The sequence below is a fragment of the Harmonia axyridis genome, chromosome 2 (genome assembly GCF_914767665.1).
Source record: "Harmonia axyridis chromosome 2, icHarAxyr1.1, whole genome shotgun sequence".
Classification (NCBI taxonomy): domain Eukaryota; kingdom Metazoa; phylum Arthropoda; class Insecta; order Coleoptera; family Coccinellidae; genus Harmonia; species Harmonia axyridis.
The window spans coordinates 39,040,147-39,066,129 of NC_059502.1; the positions used below are offsets into that span (position 1 = coordinate 39,040,147).

Here is a 25,983-nt window from a genome sequence, read left to right on the forward strand (position 1 = left end):
TTGATGGTGTCCGCGAATTTCGTCCCCTCCATTGAGAGTATCTTCTACATATGAAAATAACATTTTTTTACTTTATATAACATGGATATGAACACAAAAAAATATTTTTCAATGGATATCTTAAAAGATCGCAATCGGCTAAGCACTCGCGCCCACACTTAGAGCGGATATCAGTGTGTTTGGCAAGATAGAAAATCCATTAAAACTCTCCGGCTATTGAGGTGAAATTTTTCATAGGTCCTCAAGTTATGTATAAAATTTAGCTTTCATACAATAACGAAAGTATAATTGTGATTATGAAAGTTTAGGGGTGTCTGGCAGGGAGTAGCGATTGTCATAAGTGTCATACAATGAAATATATTCGTTTTTGCGCAATATCAAAATGAAAACTTCAGTGACAACATATTTACCTCATATATTGTTATGGTTTTTTTTTTCAATCAACAATTTAGTGTCAGTTATAAAACAAAGTACAGTTAACATCACTTGAATCAAGTTATTAAATATCAAATCAGAAAATATAAAAATAGAAGACGTCGTTGAACATTGAAAGTAATCAGTAATCAATTTTTTGAACCCTGAGAAACCCCTGAGGTAGAATTTTGAAAAGTCAAAATTTATTTTTTTTTATTGGATCGTAATATAAAATTTTAAATTGAATAATTATTGGAAAATATAAAACAGCACATTCGATCCATAACAATATATATTGTTCTATGGTCTCCAAGGGCGCATTAAATCCAAAGCTCCTGATTCCAAGCAGTAGTTTTCTTTGCATTGAAACAAAAACAAAAAAGTTTTATGATGATTTTTATTTATTTCGATAATGAGCTCCAATATTTCTTGGCGTCAACAATAAATTCTGATTCGTAATTTTCAATATGCATTATCCGAACAGTACATTCAATACGTAGTGAAAAGGAATGAATGTTTCATTACTAATTAGCCATTCAGCAAATCTACAGAAGAAGCCAATTTTTGCAGGTCATCGTTCTCAAACATCAGAAAGATAGTTTCTCGGATAGATTGGATTATCTAACTGTGATGATCAATGCTGAATTTTTTACCAAATTTCATTTGGTTTCTTGTATACAGAGAAAATCGCGAAGGAGAAACTTTTGATTAAATATCGAAGATGAAAATTTTTCTAATGACTGAGCAAAGGCAAAACAAATGCAGAATTTTTTACAGAACGTATCTTGGGTGCTCTAGGAGAGCATGAACTGTTTTTTCTATACAATTCTTAATTTTCAATACCTTAACAAGGCTTTGTTAATGAGGAAGAATTATATAAAACATACAAAAATTCTGAAACCTGAGTCAGTGTTTATGTAATTTCAATTATTGAATTTGTCTTATTAGATTTAGATCTTCAATTGTAGTCTTGAAATTTCATTTTTCTTTTTGATTTATATACTAATTTTAGTCATCAATGAAATATTGCAATGTATATATCAGAAGAATGTAAGAAATTATACATAAATCTTCTATGTCACAGTTCGTACAGAATTTCTATATTATGACTTTTCCTTACATGAAATAACCCTCATTAACTTAGATCCTCCATTCGAATTTTATATTTTGAAAATACATATTCCCAATGTTGTTCTTGAAGTCCTGAAAATTACAATAACCAACAATTGGCCAACCCACTCTGTTACGTTCAGCACACAACAAAATTGAAGAGATTAACACCAAAACATGAACTTTAAGATCGTGTTCTAAATAAGGCGAAATTATTCAAGAAATCATCAAAAATGACGAGTAGTCCCGACAACAAACGTGTCGGCGCATTTAACATATCCATTCACAAGACAAGCTGAATAGCCACGTCCGTAACAGCTAAACCGCAATTAATAGCCTGAACGTTAATGAAGACATAGCGCCATAATTGCAAAGCAGCACAAGCCAAGCTCAAACTTTAGCAATCCACCTGTTCGTCGGTTTCAGTTTCTTAAGAATTTGCCACCTATCATGTTTTCCTCGGATAGGATCCCCCAAATAGAAATATAAAATATTGCCCAGCTGCGTTTGATCATGGGCCGATGCAAATGTTTGTTTTCATTAGGCGGAGGTTCTCGAACCCGAAAATTTATGGGTGGCGAAGAGTTCCAAATTTCGTTGGACGCAGCCTACGCGGATCGCAAATTGAAAAAGAACCACATTTATCATTGACACGGGCTACCTGTCTAGGGGATGAGAGAGGCAAGATGCCGGTACCTAATTGAACCGTTGATATTTTATGTATCCGATAGTCATCTTGTAGGCTCTTGTTTCAATCTTGATTTAGAACGGTGCTGTTAATGTTTTCATGAATTATCTTATTGGTTTTGAGAGGTTATTGACGTTATTTCAGAGCTAACTACTAAGTTATTCATTAAAAGTATTAGGTGTACAACTTTGCTTCCACCGTTTTGCAATAGATGACTGTAGCGGTAAGTGGTAGTCGAAATAAATAGATCGTAGATATAATACAATAAGGTTAGGTATTTGTTATCATAATGCCATCGAAATATTAGTCGATTTTTGTCTGCGTTACAAAGTTATTCTCGATTAAACATGTCAGCTTACGAGCCAAATTCTCATCATGTGCGGGATGTGTTATTTTTCTGCCTTGATGTGAAGAAATCGGCGGCTGAGGCTCATCGAATGCTCTCAAATATCTATGTTGAGGCCGCTATTAGGGAAAGAACTTGCCAAGAGTGGTTTCAACGATTCAAGAACTGTGATTTGACCATTATGGCGGTTGAAAAGAGTAGGTTCTCGAAGATGCAGAATTGGAGGCATTACATGTGTGTAAATAATGGGTAACAAATTGCACATTATATTGTGAAACCTGAAGTTAAATTTTCATCTTTATCGGTGCAAGATCAGAAGCTAATAAGATGGTTGGAAAATAATTTTCATGGTATAAAATATAATTCTGGAAGTGTAGAACTTCGCGATGTTTGTGATATTCTTAGCAGATTACTCTCAGAGATGGATATAGTGTACCTTAAGGGCCATCAAAAAAAGAAATATTTATTGGGCATGGGGCAGTCGTTCATGGTTATTGATCTGAATGAGCTAGAACATTTCAACCCCCCACCACCAAATTTAAAGATGCAACGACCGTTGTGTATGTATTAGGGATGTGTCGTTCACGAACGAACGAATCAAAAGACCCGGGTCTTCAGAACGAATGGTTCGATCGGGTCGTCTCTCTGAAAATGATTCGTTCGTTCGAACTGATCCGAATGAGCCAAACTTTCACATTCAGTTCATTCAATCTGAGGATCTTTTAGGACCCAAAGATCCATAGAATGGTTCGTTATCCGAGCCTAGGAAGATGGGTTTCAGTTTGGACTGACCTTAAAGGAACATAATTATGGTGGTAATAAAATACATACATTCCGCAAATGAATCATCGGCTCGGCACTTGGCACCCGGTTTTGAAGAAAGATGATAGATAATAAAAGAAACTGGGCTCTGTAATTGCACTCTCTTAGATGCACCAATTATTATTTCTTGAAAATGTTACGGTTTTAAATATTGTTCATTATTTTTTGGGAATTTTTTTAACTATATATTCAAACCTAACTTTGTAAAGTTCATCAAAATGAATATTTTTCGGGAACAAAATATATTAATTAGGGTTAATATCAGTTTGAGGGATTTCAGATCTTCTGTATTTATTTGGTTGGAATAGATACAGGTAATGATCATTAGGTAGTTTTCGTTAAAATTAATAATTCAAGACCTCGTGAATTTAGTGTTCTGTACAAAGTACATTCGTGATTTACTTCTACTTCTTCATTAGTCATTTAAATATTCCAAAATCATCAATTTGAACGAGGAATATATATTTGATTTTGAAATTTTTTCGAAAGGTCCATAATCATCTCATGAACCAGATATCAATTTAATATATTCTGCCATCTCAGTAACTTATAACTTTATGATAATGGATAATCTCCTTTATGTTTATGATTATGTCTCAAAAAAATCATTATCACAAATTCACGATCCGATTAAAAACATACCGACTAACAAATACAAAGCTGTTATTAACTTAACATTCTTTACCAAGAAGAAAAAACAAAGAACAAAAGAACCAGATCTACGGATCTTTGAATCATGCGCAAATCGTACATGATTCGATCTGAGCTAGTGAGCTGAAAAGAACCATTAGGTCAATTGAACGGGTCTTTTGAACCGGGTCGTCTCAGCCATAGATCTGGTTCGACCCGGTTCGTCGAAATTGAACGAACCACACATCCCTAGTATGTATCATGATGGAAATGTACCACGCATGTGCAGCATGACAAACTGCAAAGAAATATTCGATTGGCTTTGGGATTTCATTCCCCATTAACCGCATACACACACACATATATGGAAAAAAATGATGATTGATGATTTTAAACAAGAACTACCTCTACCCAATGATGGAAACTGTCACAATCAAGTGCAAAACCTAATTATTCAATTTGGGATGCTAAGCTTTCAGGAATATGGTGATCAACGAAATGCATCATCATCGTTATCATCATCATCATCTACTTCAGAATGTATCTGGAAATCTGCAGTTTTTAGTAATAAATCTAGATTTTCACATCTGTCACCAATGACATGTAAAAAGAAAAAAGTTGTTCTAAATAAAATTTGAAATGAATTTATCTTTATATTTACCTTCCCCTAATACTGCGATTAGTTGTAATCAAGATGCGAATTGAGCAACATAAAACAGTTTTACCAGTAGAAAATTTAGATATTTTCGATGATCAGCCAAAATTGAATAGAAATGGTGACTTATTTCCATCTAGTTGTAGATTTTTGATTGTGGGTCCAAGTGGCTGTGGAAAATCTAACGCACTTTTATCCTTACTTTTTCATCCTAATGGACTTACATTTGAAAATGTATATATATTCTCGAAAAGTTTAAATCAACCCAAGTATCAGCTACTCCAAGAAGTCCTAAACAGTGTTCATGGTATTGGTTATCACAGCTATAGAGAAAATGACGAAATCATAGATACTCCAGAGGCTAAAAAAAATTCCATATTCATCTTACAGTTAGTTCTAAAAACTCATTATACACTACGCCGAGCTGGTCTCCATCAAATACTGAACATGACCTCGAAACCGTAAATATTCGGTTTGAGCGTCGACGTGGAAGCATGGCAGGGATATTCGTATGATTTTCTGCATTTGTTATTATCGTATTGAACCCATTTTTCGTATCCAGTCACAGTGCGATGTAGAAATCTCTTGCGTCTTTGTCTTGCAAGCAGCTGTTCACAAGCAAACAAACGCCGTTCAACATCTCTCGGCTTCAACTCGTAAGGCACCCAATTTCCTTGTTTCTGAATCACTCCCATGACTTTCAGGCGTTTTGAAATGGTTGTTTGCGTTTGATTCGAGTCTTGATAAAGTAATGCCTCCAATTCTGCATCTTCGAGAACCTACTCTTTTCAACCGCCATAATGGTCAAATCACAGTTCTTGAATCGTTGAAACCACTCTTGGCAAGTTCTTTCCCTAATAGCGGCCTCAACATAGATATTTGAGAGCATTCGATGAGCCTCAGCCGCCGATTTCTTCACATCAAGGCAGAAAAATAACACATCCCGCACATGATGAGAATTTGGCTCGTAAGCTGACATGTTTAATCGAGAATAACTTTGTAACGCAGACAAAAATCGACTAATATTTCGATGGCATTATGATAACAAATACCTAACCTTATTGTATTATATCTACGATCTATTTATTTCGACTACCACTTACCGCTACAGTCATCTATTGCAAAACGGTGGAAGCAAAGTTGTACACCTAATACTTTTAATGAATAACTTAGTAGTTAGCTCTGAAATAACGTCAATAACCTCTCAAAACCAATAAGATCATTCATGAAAACATTAACAGCACCGTTCTAAATCAAGATTGAAACAAGAGCCTACAAGATGACTATCGGATACATAAAATATCAACGGTTCAATTAGGTACCGGCATCTTGCCTCTCTCATCCCCTAGACAGGTAGCCCGTGTCAATGATAAATGTGGTTCTTTTTCAATTTGCGATCCGCGTAGGCTGCGTCCAACGAAATTTGGAACTCTTCGCCACCCATAAATTTTCGGGTTCGAGAACCTCCGCCTAATGAAAACAAACATTTGCATCGGCCCATGATCAAACGCAGCTGGGCAATATTTTATATTTCTATTTGGGGGATCCTATCCGAGGAAAACATGATAGGTGGCAAATTCTTAAGAAACTGAAACCGACGAACAGGTGGATTGCTAAAGTTTGAGCTTGGCTTGTGCTGCTTTGCAATTATGGCGCTATGTCTTCATTAACGTTCAGGCTATTAATTGCGGTTTAGCTGTTACGGACGTGGCTATTCAGCTTGTCTTGTGAGTGGATATGTTAAATGCGCCGACACGTTTGTTGTCGGGACTACTCGTCATTTTTGATGATTTCTTGAATAATTTCGCCTTATTTAGAACACGATCTTAAAGTTCATGTTTTGGTGTTAATCTCTTCAATTTTGTTGTGTGCTGAACGTAACAGAGTGGGTTGGCCAATTGTTGGTTATTGTAATTTTCAGGACTTCAAGAACAACATTGGGAATATGTATTTTCAAAATATAAAATTCGAATGGAGGATCTAAGTTAATGAGGGTTATTTCATGTAAGGAAAAGTCATAATATAGAAATTCTGTACGAACTGTGACATAGAAGATTTATGTATAATTTCTTACATTCTTCTGATATATACATTGCAATATTTCATTGATGACTAAAATTAGTATATAAATCAAAAAGAAAAATGAAATTTCAAGACTACAATTGAAGATCTAAATCTAATAAGACAAATTCAATAATTGAAATTACATAAACACTGACTCAGGTTTCAGAATTTTTGTATGTTTTATATAATTCTTCCTCATTAACAAAGCCTTGTTAAGGTATTGAAAATTAAGAATTGTATAGAAAAAACAGTTCATGCTCTCCTAGAGCACCCAAGATACGTTCTGTAAAAAATTCTGCATTTGTTTTGCCTTTGCTCAGTCATTAGAAAAATTTTCATCTTCGATATTTAATCAAAAGTTTCTCCTTCGCGATTTTCTCTGTATACAAGAAACCAAATGAAATTTGGTAAAAAATTCAGCATTGATCATCACAGTTAGATAATCCAATCTATCCGAGAAACTATCTTTCTGATGTTTGAGAACGATGACCTGCAAAAATTGGCTTCTTCTGTAGATTTGCTGAATGGCTAATTAGTAATGAAACATTCATTCCTTTTCACTACGTATTGAATGTACTGTTCGGATAATGCATATTGAAAATTACGAATCAGAATTTATTGTTGACGCCAAGAAATATTGGAGCTCATTATCGAAATAAATAAAAATCATCATAAAACTTTTTTGTTTTTGTTTCAATGCAAGAAAACTACTGCTTGGAATCAGGAGCTTTGGATTTAATGCGCCCTTGGAGACCATAGAACAATATATATTGTTATGGATCGAATGTGCTGTTTTATATTTTCCAATAATTATTCAATTTAAAATTTTATATTACGATCCAATAAAAAAAAATAAATTTTGACTTTTCAAAATTCTACCTCAGGGGTTTCTCAGGGTTCAAAAAATCAATTTAAGATTTTAGAAAAAAAATTAATTGAGAATGATAATGAAACTATTCAATTCTTCAATTACTTATCTATAATTCTTCAGACTTCTACAAACTTCAAGTTTTTATCCAGCAAATCCTCTTCTGTGGTATACTTCTCTATGTCTATGGAGCTAATATTTAATCTTCAATCTGATTACTTTCAATGTTCAACGACGTCTTCTATTTTTATATTTTCTGATTTGATATTTAATAACTTGATTCAAGTGATGTTAACTGTACTTTGTTTTATAACTGACACTAAATTGTTGATTGAAAAAAAAAACCATAACAATATATGAGGTAAATATGTTGTCACTGAAGTTTTCATTTTGATATTGCGCAAAAACGAATATATTTCATTGTATGACACTTATGACAATCGCTACTCCCTGCCAGACACCCCTAAACTTTCATAATCACAATTATACTTTCGTTATTGTATGAAAGCTAAATTTTATACATAACTTGAGGACCTATGAAAAATTTCACCTCAATAGCCGGAGAGTTTTAATGGATTTTCTATCTTGCCAAACACACTGATATCCGCTCTAAGTGTGGGCGCGAGTGCTTAGCCGATTGCGATCTTTTAAGATATCCATTGAAAAATATTTTTTTGTGTTCATATCCATGTTATATAAAGTAAAAAAATGTTATTTTCATATGTAGAAGATACTCTCAATGGAGGGGACGAAATTCGCGGACACCATCAAGGGATTAACATCACAGAACTCCAGCAAACAAAATTCTGTTGAAGATTATATAAATGCTTTCTGTAGAATTAATCCATGTGTTCAGAGTTATGCAATTTTAGAATGTATGTAATTCTATAAGAATAAATTATTGAACGACTTAGATAACATAACGTTGTGTCAATAAAAAATCATCTTCCTCTGATATTATTTTTCAATAACCAAACCAATTCCTCCATTCAAAAACACCCCACCTCAAAACGATATGTCTCACATGCTTGTTGTTGTTGACATGAAAAAAATTCCTTCAACAAAATCGCTTTCAGACAATTTGGCTTTGTCTGAATCCTAAAATATTTTCCTGAATCCCACAGCGAAAAGCTACCTAGTTAAAAAGTGTAATTTGCTTTTTCATATCACATTGAATGCCAAAATTCCTTGATTATCATGAGACACCCCCCAGTACATTCAATCATTGCAAATATAATGGCCCAGTCCCTATAAATGGTAATGCGTTAAGCCACACTCACACACTCAATTCAAATAAAACACGCTCAACTATTAACATTATGAACTAATTAATATGGAAAATTACAGAAATCCACTGCGGATAAATCCAATCTTTCAACAACGTAACCCGTTCAAATCTCAAATATATCGCTTCGAAGAACATCTGTACCACTAATTTACTAATTTACTGTATCTCTCCCTATAGCTTAGTTGTTAAAGCCTTGGATCCCAATCCGACGCCCGAGGGTTCGAATCCCACTCAGACTTTTTTATCAGTTCCACCACAAGATGGCGAATGGTAAAACAGTTTCCACCGCCCAAACTTACGCTATCCACCACAAGATGGCGCCGCGAACGGTAAAACAGTTCCCACCACTAGCTTCCAAAATCCACCACAAGATGGCGCCGCACTCCCATCCACTAATTCCACTAATATCCAAAAGTGAGGTTATGCTCGGTTTTTGATCTAGAACAGACTTATCCCTAACTACTATGGTTGCCAATTCTTGGTGTAGTATCTTTCCTACTGCATCGTGTCTCTCTTTATATTCATTTCCTGCAAATATTTAATATCCTCCCGTGATATGTTGGATTGTCCCATTCGTTGGACACCCATAACGGCATCGATCGTCAGTAATAGTTCGATCTTTTATGATATGCTTGCAGTAACTTCTCGTTGAGATCACTTGATCTTGGATGGCTAAAAGAAATCCTTCCATTTATGGATACATCGCACCTGATGAGACCCAATAGTTCGACGCTTGAATGTCGACATGATCCTGGTTCACCTCGTTGATATGTCGTCCATGTAGGGGCTTTTCTCTCCATCTTTGCAGTTTTTCTTGGATTGTCTAGTGGTTGTATGACAATTGCTCCTTGTGCAGTTGTAAAGGTGTTGATTCGTCTGCTTCACACAGTACTTTGTAGACCTCTGACGTGCCTGATTTGTCTTTGAAGTATGTTCGTAGGCATTCAATTTGCCCATGGGCAAGTTCCATGATGTCTAGCAGACCTCTGCCTCCTTTATTCCTCGGTAGTATAGTCCTCTCAATGCTACTTTTCGGATGGTGCTTGTGTGCTTTTGTCATCAAGGTTCTCATTTTGCGTGCAGGTTTTCTATATCTGTTTTGCTCCATGGAATTATACCGAAAGAGTATGTTAGAATTGAACATGCATATGTATTGATAGCTCTTGTCATGTTCTTGCTGTTGAGGTTTGTTTTTAAAATTTTGTTGATTCTCCTAATGAACCCAGTTGTTAAGTCTTCCTTCATTCTTTGATGGTTTATTCGTCGGTTTTGTTTTATTCCTAGGTATTTATAAAGATCGTCTGATTTCATTGCTTCTATCTCCTGTCCATTGGAAAGAGCGATCGGTTCAACTTGGATTTTTCCACGCACTACGCTAATAGTACGACACTTGTCCAATCCGAATTTCATCCCCACGTCTTTCGAAAAATTTTCCACCAGTTTGACCATAAATTGCAAGTGGTTTTTGTTGCCTGTTATAAGTTTTAGGTCATCCATGTATAGCAAATGATTTAGTGCAATAGTATTTCTATTATATTATTAGGTTATGGCAACAAGCGAAGGTGTTACTCCCGAAATTTCCCAAAAATTGTGTAAACATTGTAAAAAGATAGTGGTAAATTCAGTAAATTGCATTGTATGTGCAACAAGCTACCACCCAAGTTGTGCATCTCAAAAATAAATTGATTTGTTGTGAAGTACGTGAGAAAAGTGAGGTTAAACCCGACCAAACAACAAAAATTCTTGAAAGAATGGATGAAAAAAAGCTCAAAAGTATAGTAAGAGAGGGAATTTTTGGACCCTTTCAAAAAAAAAAAAATCGAAGAAAAAATGTATAATAAAGAGCATTCGGTCCAATATATGTCAGACCTCTTTGAGGAATACAAGAAGAACATCAAACAAATGAAGCAAGAAATGAAGGAAATAAAAGATCAAAATGCAGTACTGGATGAGAAGGTGAGAAGTTTGGAAATTAAAATGAATAAGCAGGACTAGCAGGGGAGACAAGGAAATTTGATTATAGCGGGTATCCCTGACCAACCTCAAGTGGAAACACAAAGTTTTCAGTGCGTTGAGGGTCAATATTGAAGTAAAAGATATTAAGGAGACTTATAGAATTAGCAAAAGGGAGAAAGCACCAATAATGGTAAAATTACACAACTACGATCATAAACGGAATTGCACTGAGGGCTATTTAAGAGACTAGGGGATTGAAGGTGAGGGAATGTGGATTGAAGGGAGATAACAACAATATATACTTGAATGATGATTTGACTAGGAGAAATCAAGATTTGTTCTTGAAAACCAGAGACTTTAAAAGAGAGGCAAAAGTGCCTACTATTACGATGGCTGGGTGTATCTCAGAAAAAATGAAACAGACCCACCAATTAGAGTATATTCAGAAGAAAAGCTGAAACTTTGAGATTGAAAGATGGCAATTGTTAAAGACGTTAACTATGTAGCACTGGAGAACATCAATATACTCTATTTAAATATCAGGAGTCTACTCAATAAATTGGATGATTTAAATGAAATACTTCGGCAAGTACCTTTTAACGAAACACATTTAGTAGTACTTACAGAGACTTGGCTCTTTGCAAATGAGGTGGACTTTTTTAATTTAAGATCATTCAATGCTATACATCATTGTAGAAAATCGGTTGGAGGCGGAACTAGTATATACATGAGAGAGGATATTGACTACACCATAAATGACACATCAACAATAAAATTAAATGATTGTAATTATCTGTCAGTAAAATTAACAAAGATGAACATCACTCTTTGGAGCATTTATAGACCCCCAAAAAGTAATCTGCCAATATTTTTGGAACAATTTGACAAAATAATAGCTGAAGAAAAAAAAACCCTGTGTTATACTAGGAGATATGAATTTGAATTCATTACAGGAAAGTGGATACACTAAAGAATATAAAAACTATATAACAGCAAATGCATTTAAATTACAGAATGCCATGAATGCAGAAAATGCAACATGTGTCAGTAAAACTGTCCATACTATTCTGGATCATGTACTCAGCAATAAAGACCTATGTTGTAAAATACATTTATACGACCATTGTATAAGTGACCACAAAATGATGACTGTAGAAATTAAGGAACCACTGAAGACTCGTGAAAAAGAAAAAATCGCCATTTCCAAGATCAATGTTGAACGATGCAGATGGTAGAAAATGAAATCCAGCAGACTAATGTTGATAGTTTTGAAAAATGGGGGGGTATTATAGTAAGCACAAAAACCTCTTGCACAACACAGCACATAATAAAAAAAGGGATCAATGATGGGTGGTCACATGTGAATATCTACTACTGAAATTACGAGATGTCAGGTGGAAGAAAGTCTCAAATAGGCAAACTGAAATGGACTTCGAAAGTATCAAAAATCAAGCTAACAATTTAAGAAACAAACTGAAGGTACAATATGCAGAAAAAAGATTTCATGGAGCAAAAGGAAATCATAAGAAAACATGGGAAGTGGTAAATGATATATGTAACAGGCAAAAGAGAAACACCCAGAAAATAACAACAATTAAAGGCATAGATGGGCATATGGTGAACAGTGAAAATCAGATAGCAGTGGAGTTCAACCAACATTTTTCAACTATAGGTAGCAAAATATCAGAAAGAATAAAACACAGATCCTATGGCGGATACAGGGAGGAGAAAACATCTAACTCTATATATCTAAAACCTACTCATCTAACAGAGTTAAAGGGGATCCTGGCTGACATCAAGGACAACTGCTCTCCAGGTATAGATCAAATCACCAAAAAAGACATTCTACAGTTGTTCTCAGTAATAGGAAAAAAGATAGAAGAAATAATCAACACAATCTTGCAAACAGGAATATTTCCAAATGAGCTAAAGATTGCAGAAATAGTACCTATTCATAAAAAAGGCATTAAAGAAGACCTGAACAACTATAGACCAATATCTTTATTAAACACATTCTCAAAAATAGTAGAAAAAGTTATCAAAGTGAGGATAGTAGAATTTGTTGAGAAAAATTTTGGATTTGACCCGGTACAATATGGTTTTCAAAAATGTAGCAGCACACTGGGAGCTATAGTGGATCTACTTGAGTATGTGCTGAAGGAAATAGACAGAAGTAATTAGGTCACAGTAGTGTTTGTAGACTTAGAAAAGGCTTTTGACACCGTAAACTTAGAAGTAATGTTAAACAAGTTGGAAGAAAAGGGAATTAGAGGGGTATGCTACAGACTAATGAAGACCTATCTCATGAACAGGAAACATTGCACTGTGGTCAAAAACTCAATAAGTAACACAAGCAATGTTAATATAGGATTACCTCAAGAATCGGTTGTGGGACCTCTTTTGTATTTGATGTACGTTCATAGCCTAAAATATCTGGGGCTACAATGCGGATATTTTATGTATGCCGATGATACTGCACTGGTGTTTTCCGCGCCCAATTTAAATGAATGCGAAAAAACTATAAATGATGAACTAGATAAATATTTCAAATAGCTGTGCTATAATAAGTTGAGTGTTAATGTGGAGAAGACTGTTTATATACTAGTGAAACAAAAGACAAAAAAAAATACACAGCATTAATTTATTTATGAACAAAATTGAACTAGAAGAAGTGAAAGAGTTCAAATACTTAGGTCTGCACATTACTGATAATTTAACTTGGAACAGACATGTTGAAGATATAATTGATAAACTTTCCCCTATGATTGGTGCAATTAGGAGATGTGGGAATCAACTGAATTAATGCACAAGAAAATTACTGTACCATCGCTTTATAGAACCACATCTTTCATATCTTATTCCTTGCTGGGGTACAGCTTCAAACTATGTTCTTCAAAAACTTCAAAGATTCCAAAATAAAGCAGTCAAAATAATATATCAACTAGACTACCTCACCCGACAGTACAGGTTTATAAAGACACTAAAATATTGAACATTGAAAAGTTAACGCTTCTCGAACAAATCAAGTTAATACACAAAATAAAGAAAAAACTATTAAAAACCAGCACCGTTCTAGTCCAAAATGATAACTTCCATAATTATGAAACAAGAAGAAAAGAGTACCTAAGAAATGACTTTGCAAGAACCACTAAAGCCTTGAAATCTCCTATTACTAGTGGAATTACCTCATATAATCGAATACCAATACATCTACTAAATGCTACTTCGATAAATAAAATGTGCCATAATCTGAAACTATATCTTATGTGATTTAGTCTTTACTTATCTGTGATATTTTTGGTGATAAATTTACAAGTTAAGTTATTTTTGTACTACTATTATTCTTATAATATTATGTTAATACTATTTTGTTATAGGCTAAATCTAGTCATACTGTAGGCCCTAGTGCCAGTTTTTTGTAACTGTTTTGGGGTCAGCAATAAAGATTGTTTATTATTATTTCCTTTGACATTGAAACCTTTTTCAGTAGCATTCAGTTGTTTAGAAAGGGGGTTCAGCGCCAAGCAGAACCATAAGGGACTCAATGAATCTCCTTGGAAAATTCCCCTTTTTATTGGAATCTCTTTAGTAGTTATGTTCGCCGTAGAGAGTTCGATATTCATTCTCCAGTTGCACATTGCATACTTCAGAAAGTTTATTCTAATTGGATCGATCTTGTATATTTCCAAAATTCTTGTCAGCCACCCATGTGAAATAGAGTCGAAGGCCTTCTTATAGTCAAAATATGTCATAAAAAGATTTCTGTGTTTTTTGAAGGCTTGGTTGCATATGATGGAAGCTATTATCAGCAGTTCCTTTGATCCTAGTGCATTCTTGGAACATCCTTTCTGCTGTGTTGTCATTATGTTATTTGTCTCGCAATGTTTGTAGATACGAGACGATAAACATGATGTGATGGTTTTATATATTATTAGTAGGTATGTAATTGGTCTGTATTTTGATGGATCCGCTATGTGTTGCAGATCCTTCGGTAGGAGGTAAGTGGTCCCTGTTGTTAAAAATTTGGGCATTTCCTTTGGATTACTTATAACACCATTTATGGTTTCAACTAGCCTGCCGTATATACACCAAAATTTTTTCAACCAAAAGTTGTGGATTCCATCTGGGTCGGGTGATTTCCAATTGTGAGTGTTTTTCAATATTTCATGGAATTCTTCTATAGAAATTGCGTTATGCGGCATGTGTTCTATTGTCTCACAGGATTTCTCTTAATAATAATAATAATCTTTATTGTTGACCCTTAAACAGCAAAAACATTACTGGCACCAGGGCCTACTAATTCACTACTAATCTCTTTACTTCTTATCCAATTAGCTTGGGAGTTGTAGGGGGTTGGTGTAGCCAGTTGATCTGTCCAAAAATTCTCAATATCCTTGACGGTTGGATAACTTCCTGGTGTTGCTGACATATTATTGTTTAACATTCTATAGAGCTTTCCTTCGGAGTTTTCAAAAATCATATTATCCTGTTTTCTTCTATAGCTCTCATTGTATCTTCTGAGTCTTTCGGAGTACACACTGAGTTTTTGTTTCAGTGTGTCTAAAATTTGTTAAGCATTTTCATTGTTTGTATCATACGTTATTATTATTATTATTATTATTTTGTTAGTACAGTGGTCTCTTGTTAACTCGAAATCCTCGATAACTCGAATTATTTTCAATCCCCTTGGAAAAACCTGTCTAAACCGAAAGAATTTCCATGCATAACTCGAAATGATTTTACGGATATATTTTAACATTTTCACCTCTATCAGTCGAAGACACACAAAAATTACCTCTATAACTCGAAGTCGGTAGTTAATTCCAAACCCCGCCGCACAAGTCGAAACGTGTCGGTAAATCTAGAGCATTTAATGATGCAATAATTGCATCGTGAGGTTTTATAAAGTTAAATCTTGTTGTTTAGTTTTCTAAAAGCTGTAGGATATACATTTTTTGCAATAATTTGTCAGGAGCTGTCAGGTTGAAAAAAAGTTGGCTAAAAAGGAACGAACAATAACACTTTGAAAATTAACTTTTTGGCGTTTTGTAATCTGAATCTTCACCATCAGAGAAACTTTCAAAATATTCAGAATTTGTCAATTGGCATTTGTCAACACAGAGAGTCGTTGGTCTATTACATTATGAAATTTTCTACTGTCAATTCATTTTTCAGTAAATTAATCAAATATGTATAAGATCTACTCCTATTATAGGGAACATATATCAGTATTCTTCACCTCTAACTTGAATTTTCATTTGGTTTACCTCTATATCTCATTACCTCTATAAGTCGAATTTAATCAAGAATGACCTGTATAACTCGAACTACGCCTATATCGAACTATACGTAACTTGACGAAAAATTTTGGTCCCGTGGTGTTTCGAGTTAACGAGGGTCCATTGTACTAAAACAATATGCTGATTGTTGGAGGATGTGATCTTTGATCACTTTAAAGAGATTGTACTGCTTCTACTATTGTACTATTGTTTAGAGCACTATCTGTTGTTATCAGATCACACAAAGAAGACACCTTAGGAGTATTCACTTGCACTTCAAAATCCTCTAAAGTTTTAGGCCCATTTTAATCAGGCTGACCCTGAAGAAGCTTTAATAGACCTTGTGCAACTTCAATTTCATCTTGGGAAGTAGATTGTAGAGCAAGTTCGATTTCTTCACAAGAGCACTCTTCAGCAACAAGTTTTACTTTATTGATACTTCTTTGTCTCAGTCTTTCAGATCTACTACTAGAACATTTAAGTTCTTCCTTTGTGGTAGTTGATCCAACAGGAAGATTTCTTGAAGGCACAGCAGACTTTTTCAAAAACTTTCTTTGTGTAGAACTGGAATCTGTAAACGATTATCCCCATAATTATAACCTAAAATTTCATGTGTAATCCGTGCTCACCTCGATAAAATGCAGGGAACATACTTTCATATTTCTTGTCGCTGGTTTACCGATTTTGAGTTTCAGTTGCCAATCTTTTTGTCGATCTATCAGCACTTTACTCCCCAATTTCCCTTCCACCGAAACATGATATTCATCACCAGTTTGACGGAAAGCATGGAAATTGATATTTGAACTTTTTTTTACCAGGAAGATCACTGAGGAACTGACCAATAGCGATTCGAACGACTCATAACGATTAAAATGATTTAAAAATATGAATATTTGTAGAATATGACTCAAACACAAAGTAGAATGCAAGAACTATGTCAAGACTTTCAGTTACTCTGATTGTCATCAGGTGGCGTAGCGCTTATTTTGATTTGACTATACTACGAAAACTGATTCTAAATAGGATTGGTTATTTTCTATTGAGTGAACGGTTTATTGATGCAATATGCAATAGTGTTAAGGAAGAAAAATTTTCAACTTCATTATCAAACTACAATTGCATAATAAACTTTAACACTAATCAAGAAGATGTAACGCTTCTCAGAATCTGGTATGTAATCATAAAAGTTCAGGGAATAATGAATGAGAATAACAAATGCCATATTACTTGAGAAAATATGTCCTTTGTTAATTAGTAAGAATTTGAAACTTCAAAATTGAAAATATGAACTTTCTTCATGAGAGATTTTTATGTATAAATACATTTACCTATTAGGTACTAGTGTATCTTATAAGGAAGATCAAACACCACTAGTACGCTTAAAACTATTTGCATTTTATAATTCTTCTTGCAATCTATTGACAACTTTTCTAGTTCTTGCTATAACTACTTTATCGCAAAAAACCTCTTGAAAATTCTTTCCAAATACTTAAAATGTCTGTTAAAAATTTAATGATTTTAAGAGTACATTATATTTTATGTTCTCAATCCATGTGTTTCATTGTTTTTTTACAAATGCCATTCCGAACTTTCCATCAGAAAATAGTAACAAATAGCTACGCTTTGATGAAAATTTATTTGAATCCTCAAATAACTGAAGATAAAATTAAATGTTTTCTATTTATTGTATAATAATCTCAGTGAACAATACAAAACCATCGAAAAAAGCTAGGGGGATTCTAGCGAGGATCTTAGAAATACTGCTGTGATGTGTACAAAGAAAAGAGATGTGACAAATTTATCAAAATATGTAATGAGAATTTCACATTGTGCAGATTAATCATAGATAAAACGGCTTAATAGCGAAATAATCTCATCATTTTATCAAAGTGGAGGTTAGACAAAAATTTTGATGAATTGTTGTTCATAACAATTCAAATAGAAAGAGTTTTCATATTAATATTTCAGAAATTTAAATAACATAGTCCCTAATTATTTAAGCAAAAAGTCAGCAATATACTTACTCAGTACACTCAAAAAGCAAATTTCTGCATTGAGAACATCTTTCTATTTGACAATTAGGGCACTTTTTTCTTGAAGAAGGTTTGGTACTAGGATCTTCCAAATATAGATCATACATGTAGTATGAAGTAATAATCTTTGCTAGATCTTCTTTCACTAGGAGATTTAGGGTACCACAAATTTTTGTTCTTGTAGACATAGTAGGATCATCATGATGAATCATAATTGGTGTAAGGTCATTTGCTACCAGCAACGTATGCATATCTTTCACTATTTTGATCATTTTCTGATACTGTTTATACAAAAAAAAAACTGCTCCAAAAAATGTGTTGCTTTCAGCGTCTTTGAGACGTTTACAATATTCAGGACCAACATGAACTCTAACATATTTAGAAAATTTTACGACAAAACAAGTATGTAAAAACTGTTGTACTTGGATAGCTTTTACGACATTTATGGCTTTGTCCAATTCTTCTCTGTTGTCATTATGTTCGGAGTCGAGAGAAAATTCATTATTTAATATAGGAAAAGCTTTTTTAATTTGTAACCATTCTGGACTATCTTCAACTTTGATAAAGTCAAATTGTAGTAAACCGTAGTATTCCCTGAAATAATGTGGGTCAAGTATACCCATTGCAAATAGTTGATAATACTATTAATCACAGATATTTATCTGTAATCTGTGCTATTAATTGAATATGATAGACAGCACACTTCAAAAAGTACACACGAAAAAATAAAAAATTAAATGAAGACTTAATCCGTTTCTATAGGAATATTTTTTGTTCTGAGCACAAGTGCACAAGCTAACACTAACCAAACATTAACATGTGACGAGAGGATAGATAGCCCAGGAAAATCCAACGTTGCCAAATGTAATCTAATGTAGGTTATGGCGCGAAATACAAATTAATTTGAACTTGAATCAGTTAATTCTGTTTGATAGATGATATCTTAAAATGTCTTATATGTGCATATATTGTGGAAGATTGCTGAATCGATCGTCAAATCAAAATCAACAGCAAAAAATCGAAATATTTTTACTCTCGCCCGGTAAATTAATTTTAATTGTGAAAAATTTCCCATATAAATGTTTTAATTTTTGAGACTAATATATGAATCAATGTTCATTTTGTGGATAAAATGCTTGCATTATCCTTTTTTATTACTTCTCAAAATAATATTTTGGTTATTTTGACTGTTCTTCATGGTTGTAGAAAAATACATAAATGTGATTACATATTGAGGAATAACGCCTACCATAAAATAAGTAATGAATAAAAACAGCAAAATATATTAAAAAAATATGTTTCTGATTGATAGTAGTCATGGACAATTTAATAACAGAGATGTAGGTTATATGAAATTGTTTATAAGTAGTTAAAAAAAAAGGGATGCAAATCACAAATAGTATTTATTTAAAAAAAATGTCAGACTGAAAACATTACATATCCAATCCAGTAATTCAACAATATTGATGGTCATTCAATGGTTCTACCGATTTATAGAGAAATGAATCTTCAGAGGCACGGCTTAAATTTTCTGCAATGTTAATAGCTTCCTGTAATGTTGGTCTTTTGAGACTGGTCTTTGATTTTATGCATTATTTTTTGTGGAAGTCAATCTTATATGGGATTCTATTAACCTTTTATTAGATTCATTTCTTAATTGAAACTTGGTATTGTCATTAATGTCATTTGGAAAATTAGAACAACTCGTTATATTTTTTGCAATTATTAGGTGGTGATGAATTTTGTTGATAGTTTCATCATCAAACTTTTCAAAGTCTAAACTCTCAAATTTGGAAGCTAAATCTTTTATATCCTTAATTTTTTTATTAGAGGAATTTGGTTTTTCAGACAACGCTAACAGTTCTGTGGATATATTATCTACTCTGAAGTCAGGAACAGTTTCCAATTTATTTTCAGTTTGAAGCTTATTTATCAGCATATGAATGTGTTTACACATAGTCCTGTTTTCCAAATAAAATTTGCATTCACATGAAAACATGCGAGTACATACTTCACAAAACAAGCATATTTGCTCACAACACTTTATATCTAATAATCGGTAAATAGTATATGAAGTTTGTTCATTTTTCTTAATAGTCCAACTAATATTGTAATTATTTGTTTCAATAATATAATTATCAATGTGTTTGAGAACTTCCTTGTGATTCTGAGATAAAAATCTTGTCTGCTTCGTATGTTCACCTTTAGTCAATCTAATTATTCTTTCAACACTTTTATCTCTCACATACTTCAACACAGCAATCAATCCCTCATCAAGTCGTTTTACTGTCTTCCTTTCCAGGTAAAAGTATTTTATGACTTTATGCATTGACTCCAAGTGCATATTTGTATTGATTCCTGCTTCAACCCTGAAACAATAAGCCCACTTCCTGAAATTATAAGCATAATTCTTTTTAAAATATTCTCCAAAATTTCTCGTTTTTTCATTATTGCAAATGTAAGTTAAAGCATTAGTCAAAGCAGAAGTGAATTGTAACAATGGTGTTTCTCTTTGCAAAGTTTTCAAAATTTTATAAATTTCTGAACGCTTCTCTCTGTCAGAAATTTTAGTTAAATTACTTTGCCATGCACGATCAACATGCCATGAGCAAAACAAATGTTGTGGATAAGATGCATTCCCTTCACCCATCACCTCAAGCCAACCATTAAAAAAGCATTCAGCCATATCTGACATGAAAAACTTACAAAACACAACACCTGAAATAAAATAATGTCAATATTCATACAAAATAATAGAAAGAAGCACCATTCTCATTATAAATAAAACCTAATAAGTGATATATACTTTTGAATATAATGAAAAAATTATATTTCTTCACTCTTAGACAAAATTTTACTCCATTACCAAATAAATCTGAAGCATGCATGTCCTGAATGTTTGCAAAAATTGAATACTGAACTATTATTATACATAGGTATTTAGAATTGTAATTTGAGTTTCAATCCCTCACCATAATTTGAAAGTTTTATGATCAATTGGTATTCTTGAATATATAAGACTCTGTCACAAAGTTCATTGAGTGATCATTATGTAAATGTTGCATTAGATTTTTGTTGTTAGAAAACGATCTATTGCGTTTGGTTCAAGACAATGGCTACTCCAAACAGTATTCCTTTCATAAGGTATTGGCTCTGCAACTTCATTATGCACTTCGATAATATTTCTATTGTGGTTAGATTGATTGCTGAAGACTTTTTCACAAAATTTGCATATAACAGGCATTTTGAGAAATGAACTTGCGAATTACTAACGACTAACAAATAAATGTTCTAAGCCAACGATCAGTTCTTAGCAGCCAAGTACTCAACAGAGACAAATGACAAACTTCAAAACTTGTATTTCGCGCCATAACCTAAAATAATTGTATTTCGTACATTTGGCAACGTTGGATTTTTCTGGGCTATCTATCCCATAGATTATTTGTCTATGATCTATCCTCTCGTTAACAACGAGATTTTAAAAAATCATAGATAAATGATTATTTGTGCGTTGCAATAACTCTCTAATAGAGAGTTATTAGAGAGTTATTGCAACGCACAAATAAGCGATCTTTTATTAAAGGATCCTGTAATAAAGGATCCTCTATCGTGGACGTTAAAAGTGAACTATTGCAAGGTGCTTTTAACGAAAGTCAGTAAAGTGACAGATCTTTAAATTTGACATATTTATATTTTGTCACCTTTATTTTGTATTCTGATCTGATAAATAAAATAATTCATTTGGTAAAAGTTCAAAATCGAAAATGAAAGAACAAATAGCGTTAGCAATTTTAGCTGGGAATTGATTTTTCATAATAGATACAGTTGGTGTAGAAAATATATCAAAACCAATTCAAACAAATCGACTAGTTGAATTGGAAAATTTTTACTACAATTACTTACATTATCGAAATTTATTTTTATAACTGCAATCTTCATTGTGGAAAATCATGGACACTTCTAAGATAATTTGAATGCACATAAGTGGCTTTATAGAAATAGTTATCAGCTATATGTACAGGTAAGCTATTAGCTGAATTGAACTTAAATTATTATATATCATATTACCTTAATTCGTTTTTAGTCTACCAATTCGTAATATGGGAGGAGCCGTACCAAACTACTGGGGTTTTATCGATGGAACTATTAGAGAAATTTGTTGACGAAGTATCATCACTATGTAAAATATCAGTCTACTTTATGTACCTGTTTGAATGGAAGTCAATCAAGTATTTCTTTTTATGTGAAACCACCAGTATTGGAAGATTATTCTGTTTAACAGAATTATGTTATGTATTTTTGTAATTTTTCCTACAATAATTTTGAAAAAAGTGTACTCAACGTATAATTTTATAATAACATTACTGATAATTAATTTGGTTCTGCATTGTGATTTGCTTTTTTTTATGCTATGTTGATCCAATATAGGTATAAAAAAGTACTTAGGTAACAAGTTTATTATTTTTCTTTCAAAACAATCCCATTGGTGTGTCCGTATTACAGAATGAATTATTTATATTCAATATAAAAAAAATAATATTCAGTATGCAGAAGCATTCTATAACAATACTACATTATACATATAGGTAAATTCTTATTTCTAATAAAATTCAGGATTTATCAGTATTATTTTTAATTCTTTTAGTAGGTTCAGATTAAATATTTTTCGTTGAGAATCGTATAAGTTCTTGAAAAATTCGTTATTAAGAGCAAATTTTTTTTCTCGAATGAAATGGTTCCCACAGATGCCCAAAATCAAGAAATAAAATGCAAATTTCTCAAAAAGTTTACTTCATTACTTTGTTTACCTAAACAGCTACAAATATTTATAGGTTAGTTCTTGCTGAATAACGACGGCAAATATTCGGCATAAACAGATATCTGTCAAAATAAAAGATCCTTAAATAAAAGTTGGTCGCCTGTATTTAAATAAAGTAAGGGAGGCCTGTATTTTAGATTTAGACAATCCTTAATATCTGACTCAATGCGCATGCGTACATGTCAAAATAAGAGATCCTGTAATAAAAGATCGCTTATTTGTGTGTTGCAATAACTCTCTATTGCAACGCACAAATAAGCGATCTTTTATTAAAGGATCCTCTATCGTGGACGTTAAAAGTGAACTATTGCAAGGTGCTTTTAACAAGTCAGTAAAGTGACAGATCTTTAAATTTGACATATTTATATTTTGTCACCTTTATTTTGTATTCTGATAAATAAAATAATTCATTTGGTAAAAGTTCAAAATCGAAAATAAAAGAACAAATATCGTTAGCAATTTTAGCTGGGACCATTATTGAGGAATTGATTTTTCATAATAGATACAGTTGGTGTAGAAAATATATCAAAACCAATTCAAACAAATCGACTAGTTGACTTGGAAAATTTTTACTACAAGTATCGCAATCATTATCGAAGTTTATTTTTATAACTGCAATCTTCATTGTGGAAAATCATGGACACTTCTAAGATAATTTGAATGCACATAAGTGGCTTTATAGAAATAGTTATCAGCTATATGTACAGGTAAGCTATTAGCTGAATTAAACTTAAATTATTATATATTATATTACCTTAATTCGTTTTTAGTCTACCAATTCGTAATATGGGAGGAGCTGTACCAAACTACTGGGGTTTTATCGATGGAACTATTAGAGAAATTTGTTGACGAAGTATCATCAAGTTTGAATGGAAGTCAATCAAGTATTTCTTTTTATGTGAAACCACCAGTATTGGAAGATTATTTTGTTTGTACTTTTTCCTACAATAATTTTGAAAAAATAACATTACTCATAATTAATTTGGTTTTGCATTGTGATTTGCTTTTTTTATGCTATGTTGATTCAATATATAAAAAAGTACTTAGGTAACAAGTTTATTATTTTTCATTCAAAACAATCTCATTGGTGTGTCCATATTACAGAATGAATTATTTTTATTCAATATAAAAAAAATAATATTCAGTATGCAGTAGCATTCTTTAACCATAGTATAAGGAATTCCTTATACTATGCTTTAACAATACTACATTACACATATAGGAAAATTCTTATTTCTAATAAAATTCAGGATTTATTAGTATTATTTTTAATTCTTTTAGTATGCAGGTTCAAATTAAATATATTTCGTTGAGAATCGTATAAGTTCTTGAAAAATTCGTTATTGAGAGCACATTTTTTTTCTCGAATGAAATTTTCACAGATGCCCAAAATCAAGAAATAAAATGCAAATTTCTCAAAAAGTTCACTTCATTACTTTGTTTACCTAAACAGCTACAAATATTTATAGGTTAGTTCTTGCTGAATAACGACGGTAAATATTCGGCATAAACAGATATCTGTCAAAATAAAAGATCCTTAAATAAAAGTTGGTCGCCTGTATTTAAATAAAGTAAGGGAGGCCTGTATTTAAATTTAAACAATCCTTAATATCTGACTCAATGCGCATGAGTACATGTCAAAATAAGAGATCCTGTAATAAAAGATCGCTTATTAGTGCGTTGCAATAACTCTCTAATAAATTATTTATACATATATATTATAAACCATAGATAAATACAAAAGTATAGATCAGGGGGGTGAAACCACAGAATACTAAATATATAGGTGAAACCCATAGACAATTAGTTGCTTTCCAGCCAACTTCAGGGGCTCCTCGGTACAGCTCCGAAGCGCACTTGTAGTGTTCCAGTAAACAGGGCGTCGAGCCCTCGCGTTACCTTCCCCTTTCCCCTGAAGCACCCCCCGCATTTGCCCGGCTTCGAGCCCTGACAGGTGTGAGAGAGAAAGAAGACCGTTACTTCGCTTAAAGTACGAGACAGCTGTAGAACCACAGACTAATCTGTGGTAGAACGCTGGTTTGTTTACGTTTAATTTGACAGTTTCGTTTTGGCGCGTTCCACTCATAGCAAGGGCTCGAAGCTCTAGTGCGCCGAGCCCCGGGGCACAGAATAGAGAGGTATTACCTCTCTATTCCAAAAAAAAGAGGTTAACCGTCTTACGAGTGACAGCTATTCCTAATTTTCTCTCCAAATTTCGCTAATTTTGGGTAAATTTTTGTACTAACAATCAGAAAACTCTACTAACTCAGTGTTGTGTTTGTGGAAACTGTTGGTAAGTCCATTTCTAATTTTTTTCTCACCTTCCTGATTTCACATAAAGGGTTATAAAAAACGGTAGAGTGATAACGAAATAATTTAATACGAACTCAATGGACTGGTCGTCGGGGGATCCTCCGGATCCCCCGGAGGATTCTCCAGACCCCCCTGGGGATTCTTCCACCTCAAGTCAAAGCAAAATCTCTCGCCCTAAACCCCCACTCTCTCCAAAAGTATTTGATCGCTTAACTAAAAAGTCCCAATCTACTTTCTCTTCTATCCTAACCAAGGTACCTGAAGAGTCCTCCTCTCAGTATTCACTAGCAGATGTTGCATTACTTTCTAGGGAAATCAACAGTGTCATAGATATATTTAAGGATGATTCAGAATTATTTGCAGAAGCCGCATGTGCTTCTCAGACAGTTTCTACGCTTTTATCCCGTCTTTCTGAAAATTCTCAGTCTCCAAACAACAAACCCCAAAGGAAGAAAATATCTCATTCTTACTCCATCGGTGACTGTGGCCCCTTTATGGTAATTGTAGAATCAAAGGCAAACGACAATATTGGAAATATGCACCCGATGAATTTTGGTAAAGAATTAGTCCGACTCAAGGTTCCAGGCGTCAAAGACATGAACAAAAAAGGAAAAAAAAGAATTTCTGTAGAATTCACTAACCCTCTTAGTGCCAACGAATTTTTGTCAAAAAATCCTTTCATCAACGACCCCAACATC

The 25,983-nt window shown here is 33.2% G+C and overlaps 2 protein-coding genes and 2 long non-coding RNA genes across 4 annotated transcripts in view; 2 read left to right on the plus strand and 2 right to left on the minus strand.

The window, feature by feature from the left end:
* The window catches only part of LOC123672384 (anaphase-promoting complex subunit 2), a 58,039-nt gene extending 39,254 nt beyond the window's left edge, over nt 1-18,785 (minus strand). Inside the window, exon 1 of the mRNA XM_045606484.1 lies at nt 18,145-18,785. Coding sequence (XP_045462440.1) covers nt 18,145-18,776 — 632 coding nt within the window. The 5' untranslated portion in view covers nt 18,777-18,785. The remainder of the gene's footprint in view (nt 1-18,144) is intronic.
* Nucleotides 18,691-21,291, minus strand: LOC123672400. Its single transcript, XM_045606509.1, has 2 exons — nt 21,126-21,291; nt 18,691-20,871 (listed from the first exon to the last, which is right to left on the minus strand). Exon 2 carries the CDS (start codon nt 20,846-20,848, stop codon nt 19,739-19,741), a length of 1,110 nt encoding a protein of 369 aa, XP_045462465.1. The 5' UTR covers nt 20,849-20,871; nt 21,126-21,291; the 3' UTR covers nt 18,691-19,738.
* An 821-nt stretch (nt 21,292-22,112) lies between these two features.
* Nucleotides 22,113-22,580, plus strand: LOC123672439. The gene is made up of 2 exons (XR_006746299.1): nt 22,113-22,174; nt 22,238-22,580. It is a non-coding gene; the product is annotated as an uncharacterized LOC123672439 (long non-coding RNA).
* Nucleotides 22,581-23,617: 1,037 nt separating this feature from the next.
* LOC123672432 lies at nt 23,618-23,904 on the plus strand. Its single transcript, XR_006746291.1, has 2 exons — nt 23,618-23,679; nt 23,743-23,904. It is a non-coding gene; the product is annotated as an uncharacterized LOC123672432 (long non-coding RNA).
* Nucleotides 23,905-25,983: the final 2,079 nt, after the last annotated feature.

Excerpts from the sequence above, each read along its gene's own strand:
- LOC123672400 (XM_045606509.1), bottom strand. The coding sequence starts at position 20,848 with ATGTCAGATATGGCTGAATGCTTTTTTAATGGTTGGCTTGAGGTGATG.